The sequence below is a fragment of the Schistocerca americana genome, chromosome 8 (assembly GCF_021461395.2).
Source record: "Schistocerca americana isolate TAMUIC-IGC-003095 chromosome 8, iqSchAmer2.1, whole genome shotgun sequence".
Taxonomy (NCBI): domain Eukaryota; kingdom Metazoa; phylum Arthropoda; class Insecta; order Orthoptera; family Acrididae; genus Schistocerca; species Schistocerca americana.
The window spans coordinates 193,495,777-193,520,578 of NC_060126.1; the positions used below are offsets into that span (position 1 = coordinate 193,495,777).

At 39.1% G+C, this 24,802-nt stretch overlaps 1 protein-coding gene and 1 non-coding gene across 2 annotated transcripts in view; both read left to right on the forward strand.

Moving 5' to 3' along the window:
- Positions 1-2,484: 2,484 nt before the first annotated feature.
- On the forward strand, positions 2,485-2,559 carry Trnal-caa. The gene has a single exon. It is a non-coding gene; the product is annotated as a tRNA-Leu (tRNA).
- A 17,511-nt stretch (positions 2,560-20,070) lies between these two features.
- LOC124545130 (septin-1) overlaps positions 20,071-24,802 on the forward strand; it is a 54,770-nt gene continuing 50,038 nt past the window's right edge. Inside the window, exons 1-2 of the mRNA XM_047123956.1 lie at positions 20,071-20,257; positions 20,347-20,539. Coding sequence (XP_046979912.1) covers positions 20,234-20,257; positions 20,347-20,539 — 217 coding nt within the window. The 5' untranslated portion in view covers positions 20,071-20,233. The remainder of the gene's footprint in view (positions 20,258-20,346; positions 20,540-24,802) is intronic.

A 24,802-nucleotide genomic window follows, 5' to 3' on the forward strand; every position in this document is an offset into this window, starting at 1 on the left:
TGGCCTGCATGGGATAGCGTTTGGAGGTGTATCCGTCACACACAATGTATGAAGCGGTGTTGGGATGCAGATCCACAATATACCACATCCAAGTTAGTATTTGAGTATTCTATGTTTGAAGTTTGGTCCACCTGCGAACCCCATTGCAGATGTGGCATGTGGTGGATCCGTCTCCGAACATAGATCTGTATATATAGTCTGTGGCAGATTGACACTCCAACACTAACTCGTATGTGGTATATTGTGGATCTGCATCCCAACACCACTTCGTACATTGCGCGTGACGTATCCACCTCCAAACCCTATCCCATGCACGCCATATTGTGGATCCACATCTCAACACCACTCCAAAAATAGTGTGGCCCAAGTCTAGTTTATTGACGTAAGACCCCCATCCTGCAGACAAAAATGTCATTGTGTTACGTATCTTTTGCAATCTGCATCTGAAGCCAGTGCCTTTTGCCATTCTTCTGCTTCGCGACCTACTGCTTCTAATATCACTACCTATCTACTAAGACAATATGCGTTGAAATGTTACTTCCCTGGCTTATGAATGACTTCAAAGTCCATTTTGGAGAAGTATAGGGACCAATGCGTCAGGGGATCTTTTAGCCCAAGTAACCACTTGAGAGCAGCATGGTCCATGATTATTTTGAATTTATTCCCATACAGATAGCACGTGAGTTCTGTATGCTGACAGTTCCTGCAGCATTGACCACTGCTGTATGAACAGTGCTGGTCTCTGTTCTCCTTGGAAGCATTATCCATCTGCTGGGTCACTGATCTGCTGAAGTGGTGACTGCTGCTGCGCAAAGTCTGCTGGTCACTGGCCTTCTCACGCTGGACAGAAACGTGACCAGTGCCACACAAGTGCCAGCTTTCCTTGTTCGACTGCTGCCACTCCCGAATATTGTGGCTTAACATGTCAAAGTCTCTAAAATGTCACTTAACGTGTAATAAGTCTTTACATAATTTTTTGCTTTGAAGAACCATAAATAACACGTAATTATTTTACATAATTATTATACGCCCTACAGGAATAGTGGTTGACCCCATGCCTCTTCATCAGCTCACTAAATTCTTTGTTGAAGAACTCTCTACCATTGTGCGTCTGTAGGTTTCTTGGTATTCTCACCATTCAAATTTTGTTCGAAGGCGTCAGCCAGATTTTTGCCCATTTTGTTCTTAACTGGGATGGCAAATGCAAACTTTGAAAACACATCAACAACAGTCAATAAATATTTGTACCCTTGGTTCATCTTAGAGATGCCCTACAGCTTGGGTCAATTCATCTCTACTACATCTCCTTGCCATAAATCGTCTACACAAATGGAAACAACACTCTTCTCTTGAAAGCCTTCCTCATTGGCTTGTGTAGTTCATTGATGATCTCTTCTCAAATGTGTCCTGAAATATGAGTACACTTCCAGTGTACACATTTACAACTTTTTTAGAACAAACTTACTCTTGTTTGGCTTGCATACTGTGTATAGACCCTAAATCCCTTGTCTTCAATTTTTTGCAGTCATGCATTGAGGATGAGGAGTGTCAGTAAATCTTTTGCACTTTGAACACAAAATATGATTGATGTTAAGGATTTATATACATTAAATCCTCAATTTATTATTCTAAAGATTCAGTATTTCTATACCTTTTCCAACTTTTGTGTATCACTGATTGTTAATTTTTGGTCGAAATTCTTCGATTTTTAATTGAAAAGATTTCAGTTCTGTTTTTAGCATATTGACCCCATCTAATGTATGCTCAAGACTCGTTTTCATATTATTTGTCTCTGCATTAAGCTCTCCATGACACCATCAGAAATTCCATTTTGTTTATTACAATTTTCTAGACATCTCTTAGATTCAGCTTTCGTGACACGATGCTTTACTTCTTTTTCTAGATCTTGCTCGTTGATATAGTAGCTGAATTGTGTGAGAATACTCGTATACTCTGCGCTCGTGGTAAGATTTTTTAGTTCTTTTTCTAAATATTTCTTTGTGAGTGCACCATATCCACTTACTGGGTCACTCACTTATACTAACCTTAAACTGTTAAAAGTGACGTAAGTATTTCCCAATTCCTTATAAAACTGCTTAATCATGCCTTCAATTATTCAGTGTGCTCGTGCAGATCGACTGTGTAGCAACACACAGCACAGAAATATTTCACTGTTTCCAGAATGAGATTTTCACTGTGCAGCGGAGTGTGCACTGATATGAAACTTCCTGGCAGATTAAAACTGTGTGCCGGACTGAGACTCGAACTCGGGACCTTTGCCTTTCACAGGCAAGTGCTCTACCAACTGAGCTACCCAAGCACGACTTGGGACCTGACCTCACAGCTTCAATTCTGTCAGTACCTCGTCTCCTACCTTCCAAACTTCACAGAAGCTCTTGTGCACAAAAGAGCTTCTTTGGAGTTTGGAAGGTAAGAGATGAGGTATTGGCAGAAATAAAGCTGTGAGGACGGGTCGGCAGTCGTGCTTGGGTAGCTCAGTTGGTAGAGCACTTGCCCACAAAAGGCAAAGGTCCCGAGTTCGAGTCTCGGTCCGACACACAGTTTTAATCTGCCAAGAACTTCATTAATTCCTTCTTAATTTTCGGTTCTAATGATACAAAGTCGTTGATTTTTCGTTCTAAAGCCGATTTTTTTTCTTCCACTTCTGCAGACTTCGGCTGAAGATCTTCAATTGTTATCTCTAATGACTGTAATATTGCCTCATTTTTCCCAATTCTGAGGTCTATTCCTTTTTAAATTTTGATTATCAGGCATCATGCTCGTGTCTTTAGAAACATCTCGAATTTTTGAATGAAAATCTTCGATTTTTGAAACTAATTCTTTCTTAATTTTTGGTTCAAACGATCTAATATCTTCGATTTTTACTTCCTATTCTTCTGACTTTTCTTTCATCTTTGTCTCTAACGACTCTAATATTGGCCTTATTTTCTTCAGTTCTGAAGTCAATTCTTTCTTAATTTTCGGTTCAGCTGAAAGAAAACCTTCGATTTTTTAGGGGAAATCGTCGATTTTGGAAGTTATTTCTCGCTTAATTTTGGGTCAAACTAGAGAAAATCTTCGATTTTAGCTTCCAGTTCTTCGGAAAACTACTGATTATTTACAAAACCGTCCATTTACTAGGTTTAAAATTTCACAACACTTGCAACCAACTGACAAAAGCTTAAGAACAAATACAGACAAGTGACCACATAGGGCTTCATCATTGTTTTGTATTTTCTCAACGTTGTAGTATAGCTCACTTTAATCTAAGTAATCAACTAGTTCTCTTCGTATATTGCCGCCAATCGAGTCGAACACAGATTTAATGTCGTAGGCCTTATCGAAACATACCCAGTTTGCGCCTGCATTGTCAGAAATGTCTAAATTTACTGCCTCACACTTGTGCTCCCTAGGATGAGTACAGTGTGTAAACTTTTAGATGGCAGACCTCTCCCTAGTCCTCAACCGGTAGAAATCGGTAAACGTCGGGAGGCTTCGGCAGGCACGCAGTTTCGACTGCTGCCAACATTACGTATCTGACTGTGTTGTACAAGGTAGCCATTGTCGTCTGCTTCGTTATTGTTTTGCGCTGTACTGTTCTGCGTGTTTTTATTGTGCAGTTGTGCTAAACATTATCAAAATGAGTGAAGAGGCAGGTGCTGGCCCATCTCGGGAGTCGCCAACAACGCCTACCTGTAGGCCTACGGTTAGAAGGAAACCAGTATTACGTAGCGATGCTCGTAAAATTATATTGCGTGTGATTGAATGCTGCGAAAGGGAAAGGGAACAGAAAAAATTGCTTCACCGCATTTACAAATCTTCAGTGAGAGCTGCTACATACACAGGACACAGCATGCGTAGCATTGGAAGATTCAAACAGTTTTCCAAGAATCATCCCGGCGTATGACCACAAACGCCTGGCAATATGAATGAAATAAAATGAAAAAAAATTGCGAGCAGTGGGAATCGCATGCTGCAATGACCTGACTCTTAAAACATTGTATATTATTGTTTTCGGGCGTTCGGAGAACAACTCACAAAAGCTTCATTGCAATCGGATGAATGGTTTGTGAGCGCATAATAGAGAAACATACATACATTCATTTTTATATATATAGATTTTAATGCACATGACGATTTCAGTTTCGTTTACGAACAACACTTAAAGCGAGTTTTCCTTCCAAGCCTTTCGTCTGCTTTCGTGTAAGCATGACGCGCAATTTTTAGTGCCAGCACTGCAAGCGGTAGGCGTGCCTTGTCCCCTCCCCAACGGCTCCTCTCCCCTCGCCAGCCAATGCTTGCTTCCTCCTCTCCCCACACTCCCCTCACAACTCTGCCGTCTTACAGTTAACACACTGTAGGTAGCTCATCAATGCTTGATTTTCAACTGTTTGACCGACTTTTCTACATCAAAATGTGATAAAGATTTGTCATATTCTCCCGTTATTTCTTCGAATTTTTTTTTCTCTTCACTCCAGTTCCCTTCTTCTCTAGTGCAAGGTTATGTCTCTTCTGTTGTTCCACTTCTTTATCTTTTTGTTTATGAGAGCATTTACAACAGCAGTTACTCCAGCAGCAAATGACCAGCAACAGCCAAGTATGGTAGTGTAACTAATAGTAATGGAAGAAAACCGCCTGATCCTTCCTTCTTCTTCATGAGATATTCTATAATTTTTTTCACAAGAGATACACCTATTGTTATGAGTAGGTTTTCACCAGTATGTTTATATGTATGTGAGCGAGGTTTCTACGATTGCTGCCGACTCTCGCATCTCAATCTCCATCGTTCACGGTCATTTCAGTCCCCTTCATAAAGACCTCTTGCTGCCATTGCTTCGTTGATGTCGTCTTTCCAACATCTCGCAGGCCTACCGCACTTTCTTCTTTGATGTGGAGTCCATTGCCATACACTTCTCGCCATCTTGTGTCTGGCATACGCTCTAAAGTGACCATACCAGAGTAGGTGCTTCCTTTATATGTAGTCTAGGACTGTGCTTTCGACATTAATAACCTCTCTGATCCTATCATTTCTAATGTGATCAAGCCTGGAATATCTACAACTCCATCTCTAGAAATCCATCTCGATAGCCTGAGCATGTTTGTCTCTCCATATTTTGAGTGGTAGTGAAAATATTGTCGGTACTGTACAGTTGATCGTTATTGAGTTTAATTTTAATTGCTTTTGCCTTGGTCTTCCGTTAGGCAACACACACTGTAGTCAATCGTTAAACTGTTCATTTACAGAGAATAAAAATTTGATGAGGATGAATATATTTGTGTAGCATTGCAACTGAAATTTTTATAACCTCTAACCACTATCATCAATATTTGTGGCCATGCCCAGTTTTCTAAATCCATACATAATTTCTCTTACTGCTGTTGCACCAATTTTTCGCCAAATGAAGCGACTTCTCCATGCATTCGTTTTCTGTGGCCAGTTGAAGTTCTTTGTCAGCTTCATGTCTTTTATCTAAATCTTTGTAGTCTCTGTAGGCAATGTCATGTATTCTACTTGCTTCATCTAACGAATTTATTCCTTGGTCTCCTCGAGCTAGTCTTCCCCATGTTTTTCACTCGCCCAGATGTGTTAGGAAGATTCTTCAAACATCTGATCAAATATGCTATGCCCTTGTGATTGTTGATAATCAAGCCACTGGATTTATTAATCAGTTCCAGCGTTACAGCAACTTTTTTGTTGCCAGCCATCTCTTCACCGTGGATAATCATTAATCTGTCGATTATGTGACATACATCCCACTTCACACAGTCTCTCCAATGAATGATCGGTTCTTTGCGCCAAGTTTGGAAAGTATATGCCAATGATTTCTTTTAACAAACAATTGTACTTGATGCCTACACTCGACTTGATTTTGTAAGGATTTTTATCGGAATACAGCACTTCTAAATGGAACAAAATATCTGCATAATTTGTAAATCTTGTGTCCACGTGATCCATAGTGATGCATTATTTGTCAAAAGATTCATCAATCCATCTGTTTCCTTGTATGTGAGTCCGTAACCATAAAATTTTACTAGCAAATCATCCAACATATTTAAAGGTATCAATGGACCTTAACCCAAAAACTTTGTCTTCACTGTGGTTGCTATACTGAAGTCGTTTGGGACCCTCAAAGTGTTAAATTGCTGGTATGTTGTTACATTCTACATTTTCTTTTCAACTTAATGATTTACTTCGAAGGCCTTCAGTACATTGACACCAAGCACTTCATTCCTTGCTTCACTTGGTCGATGGCATCGATAACACATTGATCTTCTTTATTGTACTTTTCGAATTCTGTTTGTGGTTGTTTCTTCCATGTTTGGAAGGCTTTCTTCAACTCTTCCTTTTTTTCTGCTTTGTTTGGCTTTTTCAACAGCCACAGGATCATACTTCACTAGCATTTAATTAGGATACAAAAACATAAATTTTTGTTAGATGTCTATGCTCAATGTGTTCAATGTCTATGTTCATATTGTCAAAAAAGTTTTGATTTTGTTGCTGTCCTTCCCATTGGTGGGCTTCCTTTTCATGTCTATCGTCGAAAAACCAAACTGATCTCCATTCCAACGCGTACTACACATTTCTTAAAGTCATTAAAATTTACATCACTAACAACAAATCATGGCAGATATGATTTAAATTTGTGTCATCTTGCCTAAAGATGTTCAAAAAATTTAGGTTGTACCTCACAAGTTGATTTGGTATCTTCAAGTATGTTTAATCCAAATATAAACAGTCTATCCTCTTGTGTCGTCCTCTAGTGAAATAATCTCTAATGATGTCTTGATTTTTGAGGATGAAGTCACCAAACACAACGACTGAGTTTTCTTCACACTTGTCTAACAGTATGATATCGTCATTATCAACAAAAATGGGAATTTTCTCATCGTTTTTGTCTTCACGCAATTTTGTCATATGATGACATGATGGAGATCGTGGCTGTTGTATGAAGACAAATATTGATGATCTTGGCTCTTTGTATGTATCAAAACATGTGGTGTGTGGTAGAAATAGGCTCAGTGACAACTCTTAAGTGTTCAGTGAGAACAATTTACGTGTGCAACAATAAAAATGCAGTGGGAATGCATTTACATCTGTTGGACGGATTTTATGAAAACAAACACTCGAAACCGACTTTTCATGACAATTAATCTGTAAAAAACACACCACATGTCATAAAGAAAGCATGTAAACTGTCTGAGGATGAATCACAACGATTCGAAACCGGTAACAGTACCTTTTGAATAAGGGAACTGAAAGTAAATTTGTGGCTGGTTGCTGTCCCAACACCATCAACATTTTTGCCTTCAACCTTTTTACACATTTTCATGAATCCTTGATATTTTGGCCGATCTAACTCCTAGAATAAACATACAAAACACTGATTTTTTTTCTCAGTTCAACCATCTTGGAGCTAGGACATAGCTGTCTATCATTAGTGTGTTTCTCTACATTTGGTTGGCCCTGTGACTGCACATTGAATGGAGTTGGCCAAGAGTTTACCATGTTCGTTTTTTATTTTTTCTCAGGAATTTTCTCATTTGATTCTTAATCTGTTTTCATTCAATTAGCAATTTTTCTAGTAGTAGACAGATCGATTGTTTCAATTTAGTGGCAAGTCCTCAGTACTCAAGAAGAGACTGGCTGTGCCTATGATGTATAGAAACGCGCGTATTGCACTGGTAGATTTCTGTAGAACATTTTTAGCTCTAAATATCACAACAACAAAAAACCACAAAGTGTATTGTGATAGACGAACATTAGTGATTCCTGTCAGTCAGTATACCTTGAAGAGTTTGGCTGAATTTGTTCTTGCATGGAAGCCTAACAAACACATAGAATCCTTCATACAGTTGCTATTGAGAGTGATGTTAAATTGTATAAGGACCCAAAATGTGGTTTTCATACTGTGTTAGGATTTAATAGCCAAATACTTGAAGCTAATGAAAAAACTGTCCCTCTTGATCTACCAAAAATTATACCATTTCAGTTAATTAATACTAATTTTAACAATGCTGATGACATATTCTTGAAGCACAATGACCAATCTCATCGAGAACAAACATTATTGCTTCGTTCAGCCATATGTCGAGTGTTGTGCACCAATAATTTTTCTTTGTTTAAATTCACAACAGCCAGAACTAACCATAACTGTCGACAATGACGAGCTGATTGATTTTGGTGGTGCCAGCATGGCAGTTGTTTTCGAATTGATGTAGTAAAATTTTATCCTTCATAAATGAATAGCATCCTAGTGAACAAGAACACAAAAAGTAACCTAAATACTCCTAACAAAGATGTGGTGATTAATATCTACATGTATGATTGTTGGGTTCATCCCATTGATGTCTAGGTGTACATGAACTTTAGTGCTGTCCATGCCGATAGCACAGATTATCCAATGTATAACAGAAAATCCAGTAAAAAGTTGATTGAGAACTAAGCTGAGGAGACAAAAGTCATGGGACAGCGATATGCACATATACAGATGGGCGTTGTATCGTACATACAAGGTGTAAAAGGGCAGTGCATTGGTGGGGCTGCTCTTTGTACTCAGACAATTCATGTGAAAAGATTTCTGACATGATTATGACCACATCACAGGAATTAACAGACTCTGAATGTGGAATGGTAGTTGGAGCTAGACACGAAGTACATCCCATTTCGGAAATCGTTAGGGAATTCAGTATTCCAAGATCCACAGTGTCAAGAGTGTGCCAAGAACATCAGCTCTCACCACATGCAACGCAGTGGCTGACAGCCTTAACTTAACGACCAAGAGCAGTGACATTTGCATAGAGTTGTCAGTGCTAACAGGCCAACAGAACTGCGTGAAAAAACTGGAGATATCATCGTGGGATGAACTATGAACATATCAGTTACGCTGAAATTTGGCATTAATGGGCTATGGAAGCAGGTGACCAATAAGAGTGCCTTTGATAACAACACGACATCGCCTGCAGCGCCTCTCCTGGGCATGTGATCATATTGGTTAGACTATAGACGACTGGAAAACTGCGACCTGGTCAGATGAGTCCCAAATTCTGTGGTAAGAGCTGATGGTAAGGTTCGAGTGTGGCACAGATCCCACAAAGCCATGGACCTAAGTTGTCAACAAGGCACTGTGCGAGCTGGTGGTGGCTCCATGTCGGTGTAGGTTGTGTTCTCATGAAATGGACTGGATCACCTAGTCCAGCTGAACCGATAATTGGCTGGAAACGGTTATTTCTGGTTTCTTGGAGACCATTTGCAGCCATTCGTGGATTTCATGTTCACAAATAACAATGGAATTTTTATGGATGACAATGCGCAATGTCACCATGCCACATTTTCTCGTAATTTGTTTGGAGAAGATTTTAGACAATTCGAGTGAACGATTTGCCTGACTGAGATCGCGCAACATGAATCCGATCAAGTATTTATGAAACATAATGGAGAGGTCAGTTTGTACACAAAATCCTGCACTGGCAACACTTTTGCAATTATGAACAGCTACAGAAGTAGCAGAGCTTAATATTTCTGCAGGGGACTTCAAGCGACTTGTTGAATCCACGCCACGTGAATGTGGCTGCACTATGCCAGGCAAAAGGAGGTCCAACACGATGTTAAGAGGTATCTTTTGACTTTTGTCACCTCAGTGTATGTAACGAAGCTGTTCAACCTATGTTTCGTCTCGAATGGAGTATCTGTTTATTTCTTCATTAGTCTTGTTATGTTTTGCTTTGCCTCTTGCTGATTAGCTAGCCATGGAAGGCCATATCCTCAACACAGGGAAAATAAAAAGTAAGAAAAATGAAGTACTTTTTCCACCAGATGTGCTTGGTGGGATCTTCAAAGATTATAAATAAGTGATGTAGGAAGGTGATCTATCAGTATGTTTCACACATTGTTCAAGTGTAAACGATGCCGTTCCTCATTGGGCTGACCACAACGAAGCTGGTGTTGAGGAAAACGATATACTCCGAAAGGAAGGCAGAATTATTGTAGAAGCAGGGAAATCCGTGTTCCTACAGACAGATACGAAGCTGAGTGTATGCTCGAGCTAGAGCAAGAAAGGCTTAAAGTACGAAAATTCCCATATTTTTCTTTCACAAATCATGTCAGTTGTAGCACTGATTAGTAAGAGAAATTTTGAGCTCAGTGTCAGGAACTATTACAGTTCTGCAAGACGTGACATGCTGTACTTCATCGTCATTGTGTTTCAGATCAAGCACGAAAACAACCAGTTGGCTGACTCTTCCTTGTTCGATCACTTCAAACTACAGTCTGTCTACCTGAAGAATAGAAGAACTGAAATTTTTCGTAAGAAATGTGGAACACCGACCCACCTTCTAGCATTTAGAAGGCTTACGATGCTTTTCACGATTTCAAACGTATCACACAGTTGAGGGGCAACATTAACATACATCCATTCAGTTTCATTGAAAATAGCCACATCTTCATCATAAACATGTCACATAGCATGAATCTGTTGGCAACACAAAAAACAACAATGAAAGTGTGTGCCATATTCAGTGATAAAATTCCGAAAGATAAACTTGTTTATATAGTCATGTATGGCAAGAAAAAATTGACATATGATGATCAGCATAGAACCTTGAGTGAAAATGTTTAAAATTTCTTTCTCACTTTCCTGTATTTCTACCAGTTTTTGTGTCTGGCCGATAGTAAATGCTATCTAAAGATACATCTACATACTTCAGTTCCACATCACTTTCATATTTGCATAATCTTGATAATAATTTTTACATTTGCTTATATGTTCATCCCCAGATTTTGGATTTTCATAAAAACAATTAAAATATTAAAATTAATGGCATTTGATATATTTTTTCTTGTTTTGTCACCTGCAGATCGAAGCATAACAGTCAGCATTTTTCGCAGATGGTGATAATTTCTTATGATATTTTCATTAACAGATCTTGCATTTAACTGTATTTTGTTCTTAGATCCCTGCTTGCACAAAGTCTAAATCTCTAAATTTTGGCCACTTTATTCATTAATTTGTTGTTATACTAGATTCAGTTTGTTCATAATTTTTCATGGATGTCAATAGTGTTGTGTGTTCATCATTCGAGATTAGTTTTAAAAGTTCCTTGTAATAAGCAGCTGTGACATATTTTCCACATGGGCAAAGCACTCTGCCACCGTTAACATACCTAATTTTGTGATTGTTTCTAGTACATTCTTTTCAAATATGCAAATGCTTATTCTTTGTGTACTTGTACGAATAATGGTCACCAAGTGACTTCTCCACTCTACATTTTTTGCATTCTTTAGTATTAGTTTTCTCCATTTATTTAGAGAAATGTTTCCTATGTAAATGGGCCCACAAAGGTTGTTGCAGCTGGTCATGCAAAAACCGAGGTGATATAATTTAAAACAACATCATTACATGGCTGAAGGAAGAAAAATTAGAGCACGTTTTGAAGAAAAATTTACCGTGGATATACAGGGTGTCTCACCTAACTCTGCCACCTCAAATATCTCTGGAACAATAATAGATATCGAAAAACGCTTTTACCAGCATGAACGAACGACAGGGGCTTAGGAAACCAAGAAACTGTGAAGCGAAGTTGACACTTGAAACAAACAAAGCGCATAGCTAGCGCACATCCTGAGACTCAAGCATGCACCTCACACTGCCAGTAATCGTGATGTGATTGACGTACTACGTCAGTGGAGTGTTAATGTATGGTATGGTATTGTATGACAACACATCATTGGCCCATATTTCATTGATGGCACTCCTAAAGGGGGATAGTTTATCGCCTTTTTGAGCTGTACCTCTTATAATGTGTCAAATAATGCGGTATCAGAATCATGGATGTCCTGCACATAATGTTTATTGTTGTGAAATGACAACTAGAGGCAGAATTAGTGGTAACACACTTGTTTTCACGTTTCTAAACCTCATACGTTCTGAAATATGTGGCTTGTAAAAGATAGCAACGGCGCCCCAGTTTCTGACGTAATGCGTCGCATGTAGTACTGTGCTCAAGCAGGGGTTGCCTGCACTGGCGCCTGTATCCCGCCCAATACCACAACGGCACGCTCTACCTTCAGTGTAAAAGTGTCTCCTAATCTGGTCTGCTGAACTGCTCTCCTACTGTAACCTAATCCACATACGTTGCCACATTAAAACCTGTTTGCTTGTGGCTTGTTACATTTGCTGTCATCTAGTCGATATGCCGGCCTTCAGTAATGAAGAAGAACTAGATATTATTTTAATTTACGGCTAATATCACAGAAATGCAACCGCAGCTGTGACACTGTATGCTGAACGCTACCCAGGTCGCCAGTGTCCGTCACGTCGAACCATTGGCAACATCTGCAAGACACCCTAGGAAACAGGAAGCTGGGCTCCCACAAAACGTCGACGTACAACGCCAGCGACTGGCAATGGAAACGAAATTGCTGTTCTGGCTGTTGTAGCACACAATCCTCAGGTGGGCGTAGGAGAAATTGCACGAGGTGTAGGAATAAGCCACAGTAGTGTGTGCAGAATCTTGCATCGGTATCAGTTTCATCCGTTCCATATCCCACTACACCAAGAACGTTACGGGAATGACTTTGAATCCTGCATTGTATTCTGTCGTTTTGCGCTTCAGCAGTTGCAAGGTAATCCAGTATTCCTAAGCAATACATTGTTTACTGGCGAGGCTTCGTTTACAAGTCATAGTAATGTGAATTTGCGTAACATGCACTACTGGTCCATGCAAAATCGCCACTGGATTCGCCAAGTTGCTCATCAACGACAGTGGAATGTCAGTGTTTGGTGCGGTATCATTGCTAACTGTATTGTAGGTCCCTATTTTTACCGTGGAACGTTGAACGGACAGTGATATGTATCACTTCTTCAACACACATTAGCGCTCCTCATGGAGGATCTAGGATTGGAAACTCGTCTATGAATGTTGTTCCAACATGATAGATGTCCCGCACACAATGCAAAAGTTGCCAGAGACTTTCTAGATGCGACATTTCACAATAGGTGGATAGAGTGGGGAGGTACTGTGTGATGGCCAGCATGGTCCCCTGACTTGACGCCATTAGACTTCTTTCTCTGGGGTGCAGTGATAGAGTGTATCAAGAACCCCCAACGACAGTAGAGGATATGCAACATCATATTACTGCGGCGTGTGCGGCAATATCTGTAGAAACTCTACAGTCTGTGCAACACTCTCTCGTTACCCATCTGCAAATGTGCATTGATGCAAACGGATGGCATTTTGAACACATGTTTACATGACAGTTTCATTGGTCAAGATGTGGGTGTATTTTCTATTCTGGATGTAATGCACAACAATACAGTTTCTGTGGGCGACAGGGCCTAGTAAATGTATTTAGCAAAGTGAATTCAAGTGTGTTATCTCTAATTGTAGCACTAGTTGTCATTTCTCTAGAATAAACATACATTTACAATCTGAAAAACGTAGCTTTGGGTTGTACTTGTTCATTGTTTATTTTTGTGGATTGTGCATACCTTTCCATTGTGTGAGCCCCTGACACAGGCAACGTGAGGTACAAGCTTGAGTCTCAGGATGTGCGCTAGCTGTGCACTTCATTTATTTCAAGTGTCGACTTCGCTTCGCAATTTCTCAGGATGTAACTGACGTATTGTGATGCAACCAACACCATTATTTTTGTGATTTTTATGCTATTGATTACACACGAAATAACATGTGGTGTCCATTTAAAAATACAAAAGTTTGTGTTGAAAATAGCATTTGTTTACATTTTAAAACTTAGCACAGTATTTGGTTTCCTAAGCCTCTGCCGTATGTTCATGCTGGTGTAAAGCATTTTTGAATATCTATTGTTGTTCCAGAGATGTGTGAGGTGGCAAAGTTAGGTAGGACACTCTGTATATTAATCACTCATCAGGATAACATTAAATTATATGAAGAACACATTGAATTTTGGGAGGAAGAACATGAGAATTATCTTTGTGGTGGCAAATCTGTCATTGCTTTGGCTGTGTCTTTCCAACTGGAGCAAAATTGTGTGAAATGCAAGAAAAGGTAAAATTTTACAAAAATTGCTGCTTGATCAAAATCTGGGCAAAGAGTGAAAATTCTTGTAGAAATTGTTGTTCTTTCCCCTTGTGAAACAGGTTTTCCCTCTTTTTCCAAAAAATCGCTGTTTTTGGTGAGAATCATGTTTTCCCTAAATTTGTCGATTTTTCCTTGATTTTTGCCAGATTTTTGCTTGAATTTGATGAGTCAGGAAAATGTGCACCAGAATCAGCCTTTTACATGCACTATTTTTTTTTTTTTTTTTTTGTAGAATGTGATCTTTAAATTGTGGCTAACTGATGTTCGTTTTTCTTCTTATGTCTCCTCAGGGCTAGGCCTAGGGCCTGCTCTGGGTTTACCATCTCATCCTCAGTCTTCCCACGCTTCTCTTGTCCCTGGTTTATAATCTGCTGCTATTTTAGGAAGTCTTTGTGGTAGTGTATGAAGTACATGTTCTCTCCATTTTTTAATTGGATTGCCTTTTACATTATTTGTTGTAATCCTAATTGTTCACTAATTACTTTGTTTCTAATTTTGTCTTTCTGAGTGCAGCCTTTCACAGATACCAAAAATTTAATTTCTTATGTTCTATATTAAACTGTATTGATTTTCATAAATTATAATTTAACATATTGTATTTCTTTAGTAAAATATTTTCAACTTGTTTTGCAGTTTTTGTTCTAACATACATTTTGCTTGCTGGAGATTTGAATGTCACATTATATCACAGTAAGAAAAAAAATGTTATTTGAGATGGAAAACAATTATATGAGGGTTTGTCCATATTACTTTTTTATAGGATATAATGGAATTTATCGCCAAAACTACTTCCTTGAAATTAAAGGAAGCTTGTACCATTTCAGTATACTACACAATACTTTATGTAGATTTTTTCTTTTACAAATGTTGCTCTTTGGTTTGTGTCGTTGTTCTTAACAGTGTGCAATATGAGCCAATCTGTCCTTTCATTCACATTTCTCTGTTATGTAGAACTAGACACAGTACGCCAGAACTAGCCAAACAGCAGTCAGTAACCATGAACGCTCCAGCTGTGCTCCTGCCTAGCACTTTGATCGCAGCATCAAGGGACTGAAGGGTGAGGAGGAAGAAAAAAAAGGCTGCATCAAGATGCAGCTGGAGCAAAGTAGATGCCAAACAGAAAGGTGTGACACTGATGCATCAGGGAACATTGAAGAGTGGGAGGAAGGCAGTAATAGAGCAGAGCTGCACAGATGTGAGACTTGCAGGAGAAGAAGAACAGCAGAATTTCTATTTGACGCCAGAATCAAGGGAAGAAGATAACAAAACATTTACTTGGAAAAACACTCCTTACCATCAACAGTGCAATCTAACCAAGCAGCATTCAGGCAATAAATTGAAAGTGCTGAATTATTGATAAAATTGTGGACATTTGGAAGTGGTCATTGATGATGATATGGTAGATAATATGATTGTTAGACATTCAAATTATTCACAGCCTAAGTTTGCGCACCATACTGATTGAACTGAAATACATGCCTTCATAGACCCTTTATACACGGCAGGACATCATAAAGATGGAAGAATCAATCTTGAACATTTGTGAGACAGAGACGGAGTTGGCATAGAAATTTTTACCCCACAAATCTTCAAGATCGATTCCTTCACCTTCACGTGTCTTGCCATGTATAAAAGGCCTATGAAGGCATGTATTTAATTCTGATCAGTATGCTGTGCAAACTTAGGCTGTGAATAATGTTGGCTTATGCTGTCAATATACTGATTTGAAAGTCTAACAATCATATATATGAGGGTGGTTTGAAAAGTTCTCAGAATCACCACAAGAGGTCAGTGCTAGTGCAATGAGTTGTTCACGTGATTTCATTGGACTGTTGCCTGTAAACATTTGCAACGTCAGTGCTCTTGGAAGAGAGTTGTGGCGGTGATGTGGCTCTGTTGTTGTTCCCGCATAGTGATTTTCGAAAATGGAAAAAAATAGAGATTCGAGCAGTGATTAAGTACTTTGTTATGAAAGGTACGAAAGCCATTCATGACGATTTCCAGAATACACTGGGGGACTCTGCTCCTTCATATTCAACTGTTGCCAAGTGGACAAATGAATTTAAATTTGATCAGGAGAGCTTAGATGATGATCTGCAAGTGGTAGGCCAAGAATGTCACTACTCCAGAAATCATTGCAAAAGTGCACAGAACGGTCATGCTTGCCAGATGTAATCTGAAAGAGTATAACACATTTTAACTGAAGAATTAGAAATGAAAAAATTATCTGCACAACACTTGATGCTGGAGAAACGAACAAGATTTTTTGCGCCGGTTTGGTGCACTACTATACCCCAGAGACAAAACAACAGTCAAAGCAGTAGGAAACATGCTGATTCTCTGTCACCAAAGAAAGCAAAGACAATTCCTTCGGTGGTAAAGATCGTGGCATCAGTGTTCTGGAATGCGAAGGGGATACTGTTTGTAGATTATTTCCCCACTGGGCAAACAATTGCTGGAGAATACTATGCTAACCTCCTCGACAAATTTCAACAGAAGATATGTGAAAAAAGGCGTGCTTTAACGAGGAAGAAAATCGTGTCCCATCAAGATAATGTGCATCTGCACACATGTGCCATCGCCATGGCAAAGTTACATGAACTAAGGTATGAATTGTTGCCACACCCATCTTATTCGCCCCTGTCAGACTTCCATCTCTTTTCAAAACTGGAAATTTTTCTTGGTGGACGAAGATTCACTTCAAATGAGGAATTGATAGCCGGAACTGACAACTATTTTGCAGACCTGGAGGAAACTCGTTTTCGAGATGGGATCAAGGCACTGGAACATCGTTAGACCAAGTGCGTTAATCTATAAGGAGACTACATTGAAAAATTTTAAAAAAAGTTTCAGTGATGTAAGAACTTTTTTTCTATTCTGTTCCAAGGACTTTTCAGACCAGTCTCATATCACGTCATGATCAATTGGACGCTTCCATGCGTCCACCATTTTATCAGTATTTTGAGTCTTTCCAGATACACTTGGATGCTGTGCAATTAGACTGTGCTTGGTGGTTTTCCTCTGTTAAGTGTAAGGAATTTTTTTCCAAGTGAATGTCTCTATTACCGTCTTTACTTGCTTCTGATGACATAGAAATTCTGCTTTGGCTTTTTTTTCTGAGAGCTCACATGTGTGCTGTTGCTCTACTCTGTTTCTGAGTGTTCCTCCCACTCCTTAATGTTCTCTGATACATCAATGTCACAGTCTTCCTCTTCTAAATCGTAAGAAGTTGCTCGCACTTTATCCTCATCCATACCATCAGACAATATTTGGTGGACTCCTTCTACGTCAGCTGAGATATTTAAGTCAAAAAATGCTCTTGTAATACCATTCTGAGTCTGTAATGAAAAAAATACTAATAGTTAACGCGTGTTTTGGTAAAATAATTAGAGTAAACGCACATAAATAGAAACAAGAACAAAATTATAGATTCAGCAAATATTCGTACAAATTCGCTGTTATTATATTCGGGAGAGGCACAGGCTTCTGATCATGACGATCTTCAGTTCAAAAGGAAGAAAAATAACAGTAAGTTCGCATGCTACTAAAATAATTATAATCATACCACAATAATACAGTTAAGAACAAAAATATAGACTGGTCAAACATTTTCTGTTGTTATGCCTCAAAGATACAAAAGCCACTGAGAGCAAGAAGATTCACCTAGCAATGGTTGGCACTACACTGTTGTCTGGTGGCACATGGATTAGGAAGATAGGTTGGGGAAGACTACAACCGCTCTGAAGCCACATTTGCGTTATTGTGTATCTCGAGATATGAGGATATTGTTCTAGTGTTAAACAGCTCTGTATGTGCTGTAATGAAGGGTCTTATATTATATTCCTGCAGTGAAATGTAGGTGGTTGTAGTATATTCCTACAGATATTCGGTACATCTGATTCTTGAAACTTTGTAAGTATACTTTCTTGGGATGATTTCCATTTATCATCAAGAATAAGCCAGTTCAGTTCTTTCAACATTCCTTCCCACAAGTCAGAGAAACCTGTGACCATGCATACTGCCCTTCTCTGTATATGATCAATATCCCTGTTAGTTCTATTTGATATGGGTCCCATACACTTGAGCAATTTTTTAAGATGATTCATATGAGTGGTTTTTAAGAAATTTCCCTTGTAGATTGATTACATTTCCCTAGTATTCCACCAATAAACTTAAGTTTGCTACCTGCTCTCCACATGACTGCGCCTAAGTAATTTTTCTATTTCATCTCCTTACTAAGCATTACACTCGAGTATTTGTATATATTTACTGATTCCATTGTGAATCACTGATATTATAGTCATAGGATACTACATTTATTCTTTTTCTGAAGTGCAGAATTTTACATTTTTGAATGTTTACAGCAAGTTGACAATTTCAGCATCACTTTGAGATCTTATGAAGGTCTGGCAGCAGCTTCATTCACACTGTACTTCATTGTAGTAACTGCACCATCTGGGAAAAATCTGAAGTTAATCTTAATATTGTCTACAACGTGAACAGCAAGTGTCCCAAGACACTTCCCTAGAGTACACCCAAAGTCGCTTCTACAGCTGTCGATTAGTCTCCGTCCAACGTAACTTGTTGCATATGCCATACACAAAAATCCTAAACGCAGTCACAAATTTCGCTTGATACCCCATATGATTGTACTTTTTATAATAAGTGTAGTTGTGGTACCATGTCAAATGTTTTTCGGAAATAGAGATAATTGCAGCTACTTGACAACCTTGATCCATGGCATTCAGTAAGTATGCCATGTGTAAATTCTAACCCTTTTCCCAATGGTCTTTCGTCACAACGATCTTCAAAATTATAATATTCGTTTTCTAATGTGGATAAAATCTGACCATTTAACATTGTTCTAGAATCTAGTCTACATATTCTTTTCACGTTTCTTTAATTTATCGAATGGAACTACAAATAGCTTACGCAGTTTAGCTAGATGTGCGCTAAAATCTTTTGTTTCATCGCACTTGACTCGAAAATCACGCACGTAATTATTCCTCATTTCTTTAACTTATTGCACGTCACCAGAAGTCCACAAATTTGCTATCAGACTTGCTGCTTTCGCGTCATCCTTTTGTCATTCTGCGTACGATGCCTTTTGTTCACGCGGTGTTGCCTGTGGCACTGTCACACGTTCGCACATAATATCTTTAAGTTCTTATGAAAGAAGCACTGTAGGGATGTATCATTCTACACAAGCATTATGTCCTTCAAGTTTATTAATAATCACTTTATAATCGCCATTTCATGTTCTTACGGAAAGTTTGCCTCTTCTGTATAACTTTACGGGCATACTTTGAATTTTTCAGTCTTCTTTAATCATGTATTTTCCAATTTCTTATGGCTTGGCCCATAACCTATAGCAGACGTATTAAGTTTCACCAACAGAGTTCCACATGCAAACTATTTATTTACAGGGTATGGATTATTCAGTAACTAAACGAATTACAAAGAGGGTTTTATATAAAAATCAAGGATATTTTAAAATATCATGGCACAGCAGTTTACTGCAAATCGAGAAACATTTTTCTTGTTATTACAACAGCCATAAATAAAGATATATATAAAAAGTGGCTGGTTGCTATATTTCTACACGTAATTTAATCCACGTAGTTCAACCACCAATATCTTTGATAAGTTAATGTCAAAGTTTTTATATTTCGATGTTAATTGATGTTTCTTATTATAAAAACTTCTTCTAAAATTTTTACTACACTGTATCTTTCTTACAGCTCCGCTTCATTGATGTAGTGGCCCTTAAAGTGTGGTGTTTATGTTATAACTATTTAGTAGCCGTAATTGCAAAATTGTTGTTGCGGAAGAGAATAGTTTTATCTTCGATCTACTTACATATTGTCAGGATTTTGGCGAATGTCCTCAGACGTGTATACCACTTGCATGACATTTGATGCACTATCAAGTAACAAAAAGTTTTTTAGGATCGTATCGATAGATCCCAGAGAATACTGGTCGATCCACAATGTTTACGAAGTACTCTGAAATGTTTCCACCAGGAAATACTCTGCGAATAGGATATGACATGTTGGCAATGATAGAGCGCGCTAAACCAAAGACTGTCAACGCCCTGTATTTGTTTAGGTTGTAACAAGAGTGAGTGTGTGTAAGTGTTGTGATAGTAGTGTTGGTTGATACAAAGTAGTATATTATGTCGAACGAATCAGTGAAAACAGTAAGTCAATCAGTTATAGTGCTTGCATGGCGATAAATTCAGTTTTGAGTGGATTTCTGTACACTAATGATTGCATTTCCGTTTTATAGTTCGCAAGTATCGAAACGCCGGGATATGTAGGATTCGCAAATTTGCCAAATCAAGTGCATCGTAAGTCAGTGAAGAAAGGATTTGAATTTACGTTGATGGTGGTAGGTGAATCTGGTTTAGGCAAGTCAACTCTCGTTAACAGTCTGTTTTTGACAGATTTGTATCCAGAACGAATTGTACCAGATGCTGTCGGTGAGTAACTTTCCATCATAAGCAGTAAGGGAGATAGATGACTCCTTTAATGTAAATGTAATACATACATCTTAACTTGATAACACCTTATTTGCGCTTTCAGTACCACGAAGAACATATATCTTCCACCAGAAGTTTGTGAAGTTCTGAACTACGGGAGGATTATTAACCGTAACAACCGAAAAAACCAAATCTTTTTTTAAAACTGATTAACACTGTTTTCATTGAAATGGGGGCAACATCAAATGACTGCACTGTCATCAGGTTGAGACCACATTTGAGAGCATGAAACACTTTCCTTAGGGGGATTTATAAAATCAGTAGTAACTGACAGTATCTCTATTCTTTCAAGATATCTGCCATGAAGTACTACAATTTTATAAGTCCATAGAAGAAAATGGTGATTCAGTGGTTTCTTTGGGAACACTGATAAAACAACTATCACACAGTGTGGTTAGTCGCTATCTGACATAGTGCCCTACAAAAAGATAAATAGTGTGCACCACTGAAGTAAAATAAAGTTGTGATAATTCCCTGATGGGAGTGTGTAGTTGACTTTCGTGTATTTTAATCTACCAGTATCATCACGAATGTTAGATAATAAACATGAGTGCCAATTGGATCCCCTAAATTGCTTTGGTCTTTAGTGAATTGCTCCAGCTGTGATGCATTAGAGGATTTTGTTTTGAACTAATATGATGCTGCAAAACAAATCAAAAGGATGATGTATCCACCAATGTCAATCGAGTATGAAACTATATAAGCAGAGGGTTCAATATTTAGAAATGTATTAAGACTGTAGTTACAGCTTTCGTAAGATATTGAACTATATAGGTATGTTGGTATATCATCTATCCATTCATGGTGATAACTGTCATAAAGATATTAGAGGTGCAAATACTGGTCTGCTTATTTCAGTAGCGATAGCTCGAATTTTCGGGGTTAAATTTTGTAGCTGTTTCTGCCAGTTTTGGTGTTAAAAGATTGGATGCAAGTGCCGTAGTGTGAGCTAAAAGACTTGTAACTTTTTCCTGTCATGTACGGCAATGTCTTGGTTGCATGCACACTTCAACCTTCTGATTTCTGGGTCCCAAGTAGTGCTTAGCTGTAGGCCACAGTGTTTTGTCACTCATTTTTATTTTGATTTCTTCTTTTATGATGTTTTAGAATAAATAATTTAGAAATTACAGATGTCACATCGACTGCAATATTGTGTCTGTGTACTGGAGTTGCTCCGCTGCTTCTAATTTCTCTGGGTACTGCGAGTGAAAACATCTCTCATTCTCTACACAGTGATGTTCTATAGTGCATACAGTCTGTCCAACATAAACTTGTCCACACCCACACAGTATTTTATATACTCCTGGCATTCTGAGGCCTACACGGTAATTCATAGGCCTCACAAGTTGTTGAATAGATGCTGGAGCCCTGAAGTCTGAGTCAGTATTGTGCCTCTTTACGAGCTGTTACTGAGCCACAGAACGGCAAAAATGTGGGGGCGTTCTACTTATGTGTCTTCATAAAGATGGGTTGCAAAATATGGCTGTTGTTGTAGCTGTTTTCCTTGAATTCTCCCCATACATGGCTCAGTTACTTTGGCAGGTTGCAGCATATTAGACAGCTTCAGTCAATATGCCTGGGTCCGCAGAACAGAACATTTCTGCGGTGGATGGTGGTAGCTGCCAGTGTAGATATGGATGGGATTTTGGTAAACACTGTGTCTGAGACACCCATTTGTTTTACAGCAGACAAGGATCAGTAAGGACCTCTCTCTCTCCATTGTGATCGTGAGGGTTGTCATTGATATTGGTGATATGATCCAAGAATTCTCCCAACTTCTAAAGTCCATAAGATCAGACAGTGAATGTGTCATCAGCATAATGATAAAATTAACTAAGCTTTGTAGGAGCCTTGTGTAGGGCATGTCCTCAAAATAGGGTGGCTTTAACAGGAAATACAGAAGTTTCCGATTCCACCTGTCTGCTTTGACACCTGATGTCACAAATATGGTGGAAACGACCATACACTATGACTCCAATATGGCGCTTATGATGTCATTGTGTAAACATGACAACAAACATGAAAATACATTGAAAAACCAACACACACACATTCCACAAAAAACCTAATGAAGCTAACAGGACAAGCGTGGGAAACGGGGGTTTTTGGGTGGGGACAAAGTAAATGTAAACAAATGTAGACACACACCACCATACCAAACCACACAAAATGAGGAAAAAAACCACCAACACAAAACTCCCATAAACACAATATCCTCTGGAATCGGACTCTTCCCTTGACATGTATAGTTCAACAGCAACTCCTGATACCGGAACACCCACAACCACACATTGGAAATGAACACTTTCCTTGACCTACATAGCTCAACAGCAATTCCCGATATCGGAACACCCACAGCCACAACCACAAATTGGGATCAAAGAGTTCGCTTCTCCCACATAGGTCAACAGCAACTCCCAATACCAAAAAACCCACAGATATGACCACAACTTGGAATCTAAAACTTCCCTTCAACTACATACCTACAAACCAACATACAATGCCAAATCACCAATACAACAAACCACACAACTCAGGACCACCCCACTAGCCACAACACCACACAACAAATACACTAAAAACAAGAAAAATAAAACACACACACGCACACACCAGTGAAAAAAATACACAATCAAAAGAAAGATCCAACCCACCCACACCCCGACCCAACCTCCTCCCTCACCCCAAAGTAAAATACCCATAAACAAAAAACAAATGCAAAATAAAAAATCTCAATCTCACGTTACAACTCAACAAAAATTGCAGCAAAATAGATCCTCCACAACTAAATCACAAACCAACACACTCCCCCTCGCAAACACTACCAACTACTAACCCCCCCCCCTCCGCGCGAGCCGCAGCCACCCGCCCAAACCACCCTAACTAACCACCTGTACATCTTACTGATAGCCCCCACCCTAAAATAAAAATAAAAAAAATAATAAACCCCTCAGGGACGCTCTACCACGAACAATACTCATTTAAATGAGACTGAAGGTTATAAGAGCACCCCTTCCTCTCCCAAGAACTGACTTAATGCCCCCCCACATCTCCTCTATAGCATTCGTACAAGCCCCCATCTCATAATTTTTAAACTCTAAACTATGGGTCACAAGTAAATGATTGTACCCCCCTCATACCCAACCCCCTATATGAAGAAAAAGCATCAGAAACTACAGTAGAACTCGGTTCTATAAACTCCTCAATTAACCTCACTAATTCCCTTTTAGTCAGCCCCTTCATAACCCTAAAAACACATTCCGAACACCAACCCCCTGGTACAGCAGCCTCCCACACCCAGAGACCAACCACAGACGTACCCCTCCCATACTTCCTTTCCCCCAAACTGTGACTCATCCACCTCCACCACAACCCCAGGCCCACCCAACTTCCCCCTGTACTTAATCAACTCAGAACATACTTCACGACAAAACAAAAACCAGTCAAGCACACTCCTCTCACTCACGCCAGTCTCATGGGCGCAAAAACTGAGAGAGGATTTATAACAAAAGTAATATGTTAACAACACAATCTCGCACATGCCCAACCTAGACTTCTCGAACCAGGAACCGCAACATATGGAGTGCCATAGGTTATCCCTACGGCACCGCCACATATAACTGTCCCTGGTCCAAGATGGTGGAACTTTTGCCAATGTCATTTTATGCCCACAAACAGCACACTTCACCACCTCCGCAATCAACCCAAACAGCTTCAGAAATTTTATCAACTCCAATGGAGTCGCACCCTTCATAGCATGCCAGCGCACACTATTAATTTTATCCGTCATATCCATACCTAAACAAGAGCAGCAACAAATTAATTTACTCAAATTAACACACAACCTACGGTGAACAGTACTACAATAACTGTCACACAAAAACACTAAATCGTTAACTCACTGAAACCAATTCCACTCCACACACAGCCAAAACGAGAACCAGCCAGAAGAAGCACTAACACCAAACTGAACCCAATACACCACACCACGAAACCCCTAAACACTACCAGAGGGCACCACAAACAGCAACACGACCTACAAACATGCCGCCCTCAGAAACTCCACGCCGTCGTGACGTCGCACACAACAGCCGTCTTACCTCACGGTTCAACGCCGATGGGTGGGGTCGGATGCTTTGGTCAACCCCTTTAACAAGAACTAATGGGCTTCCCATCTGATTAAGATATCCTCCATCCCACAAA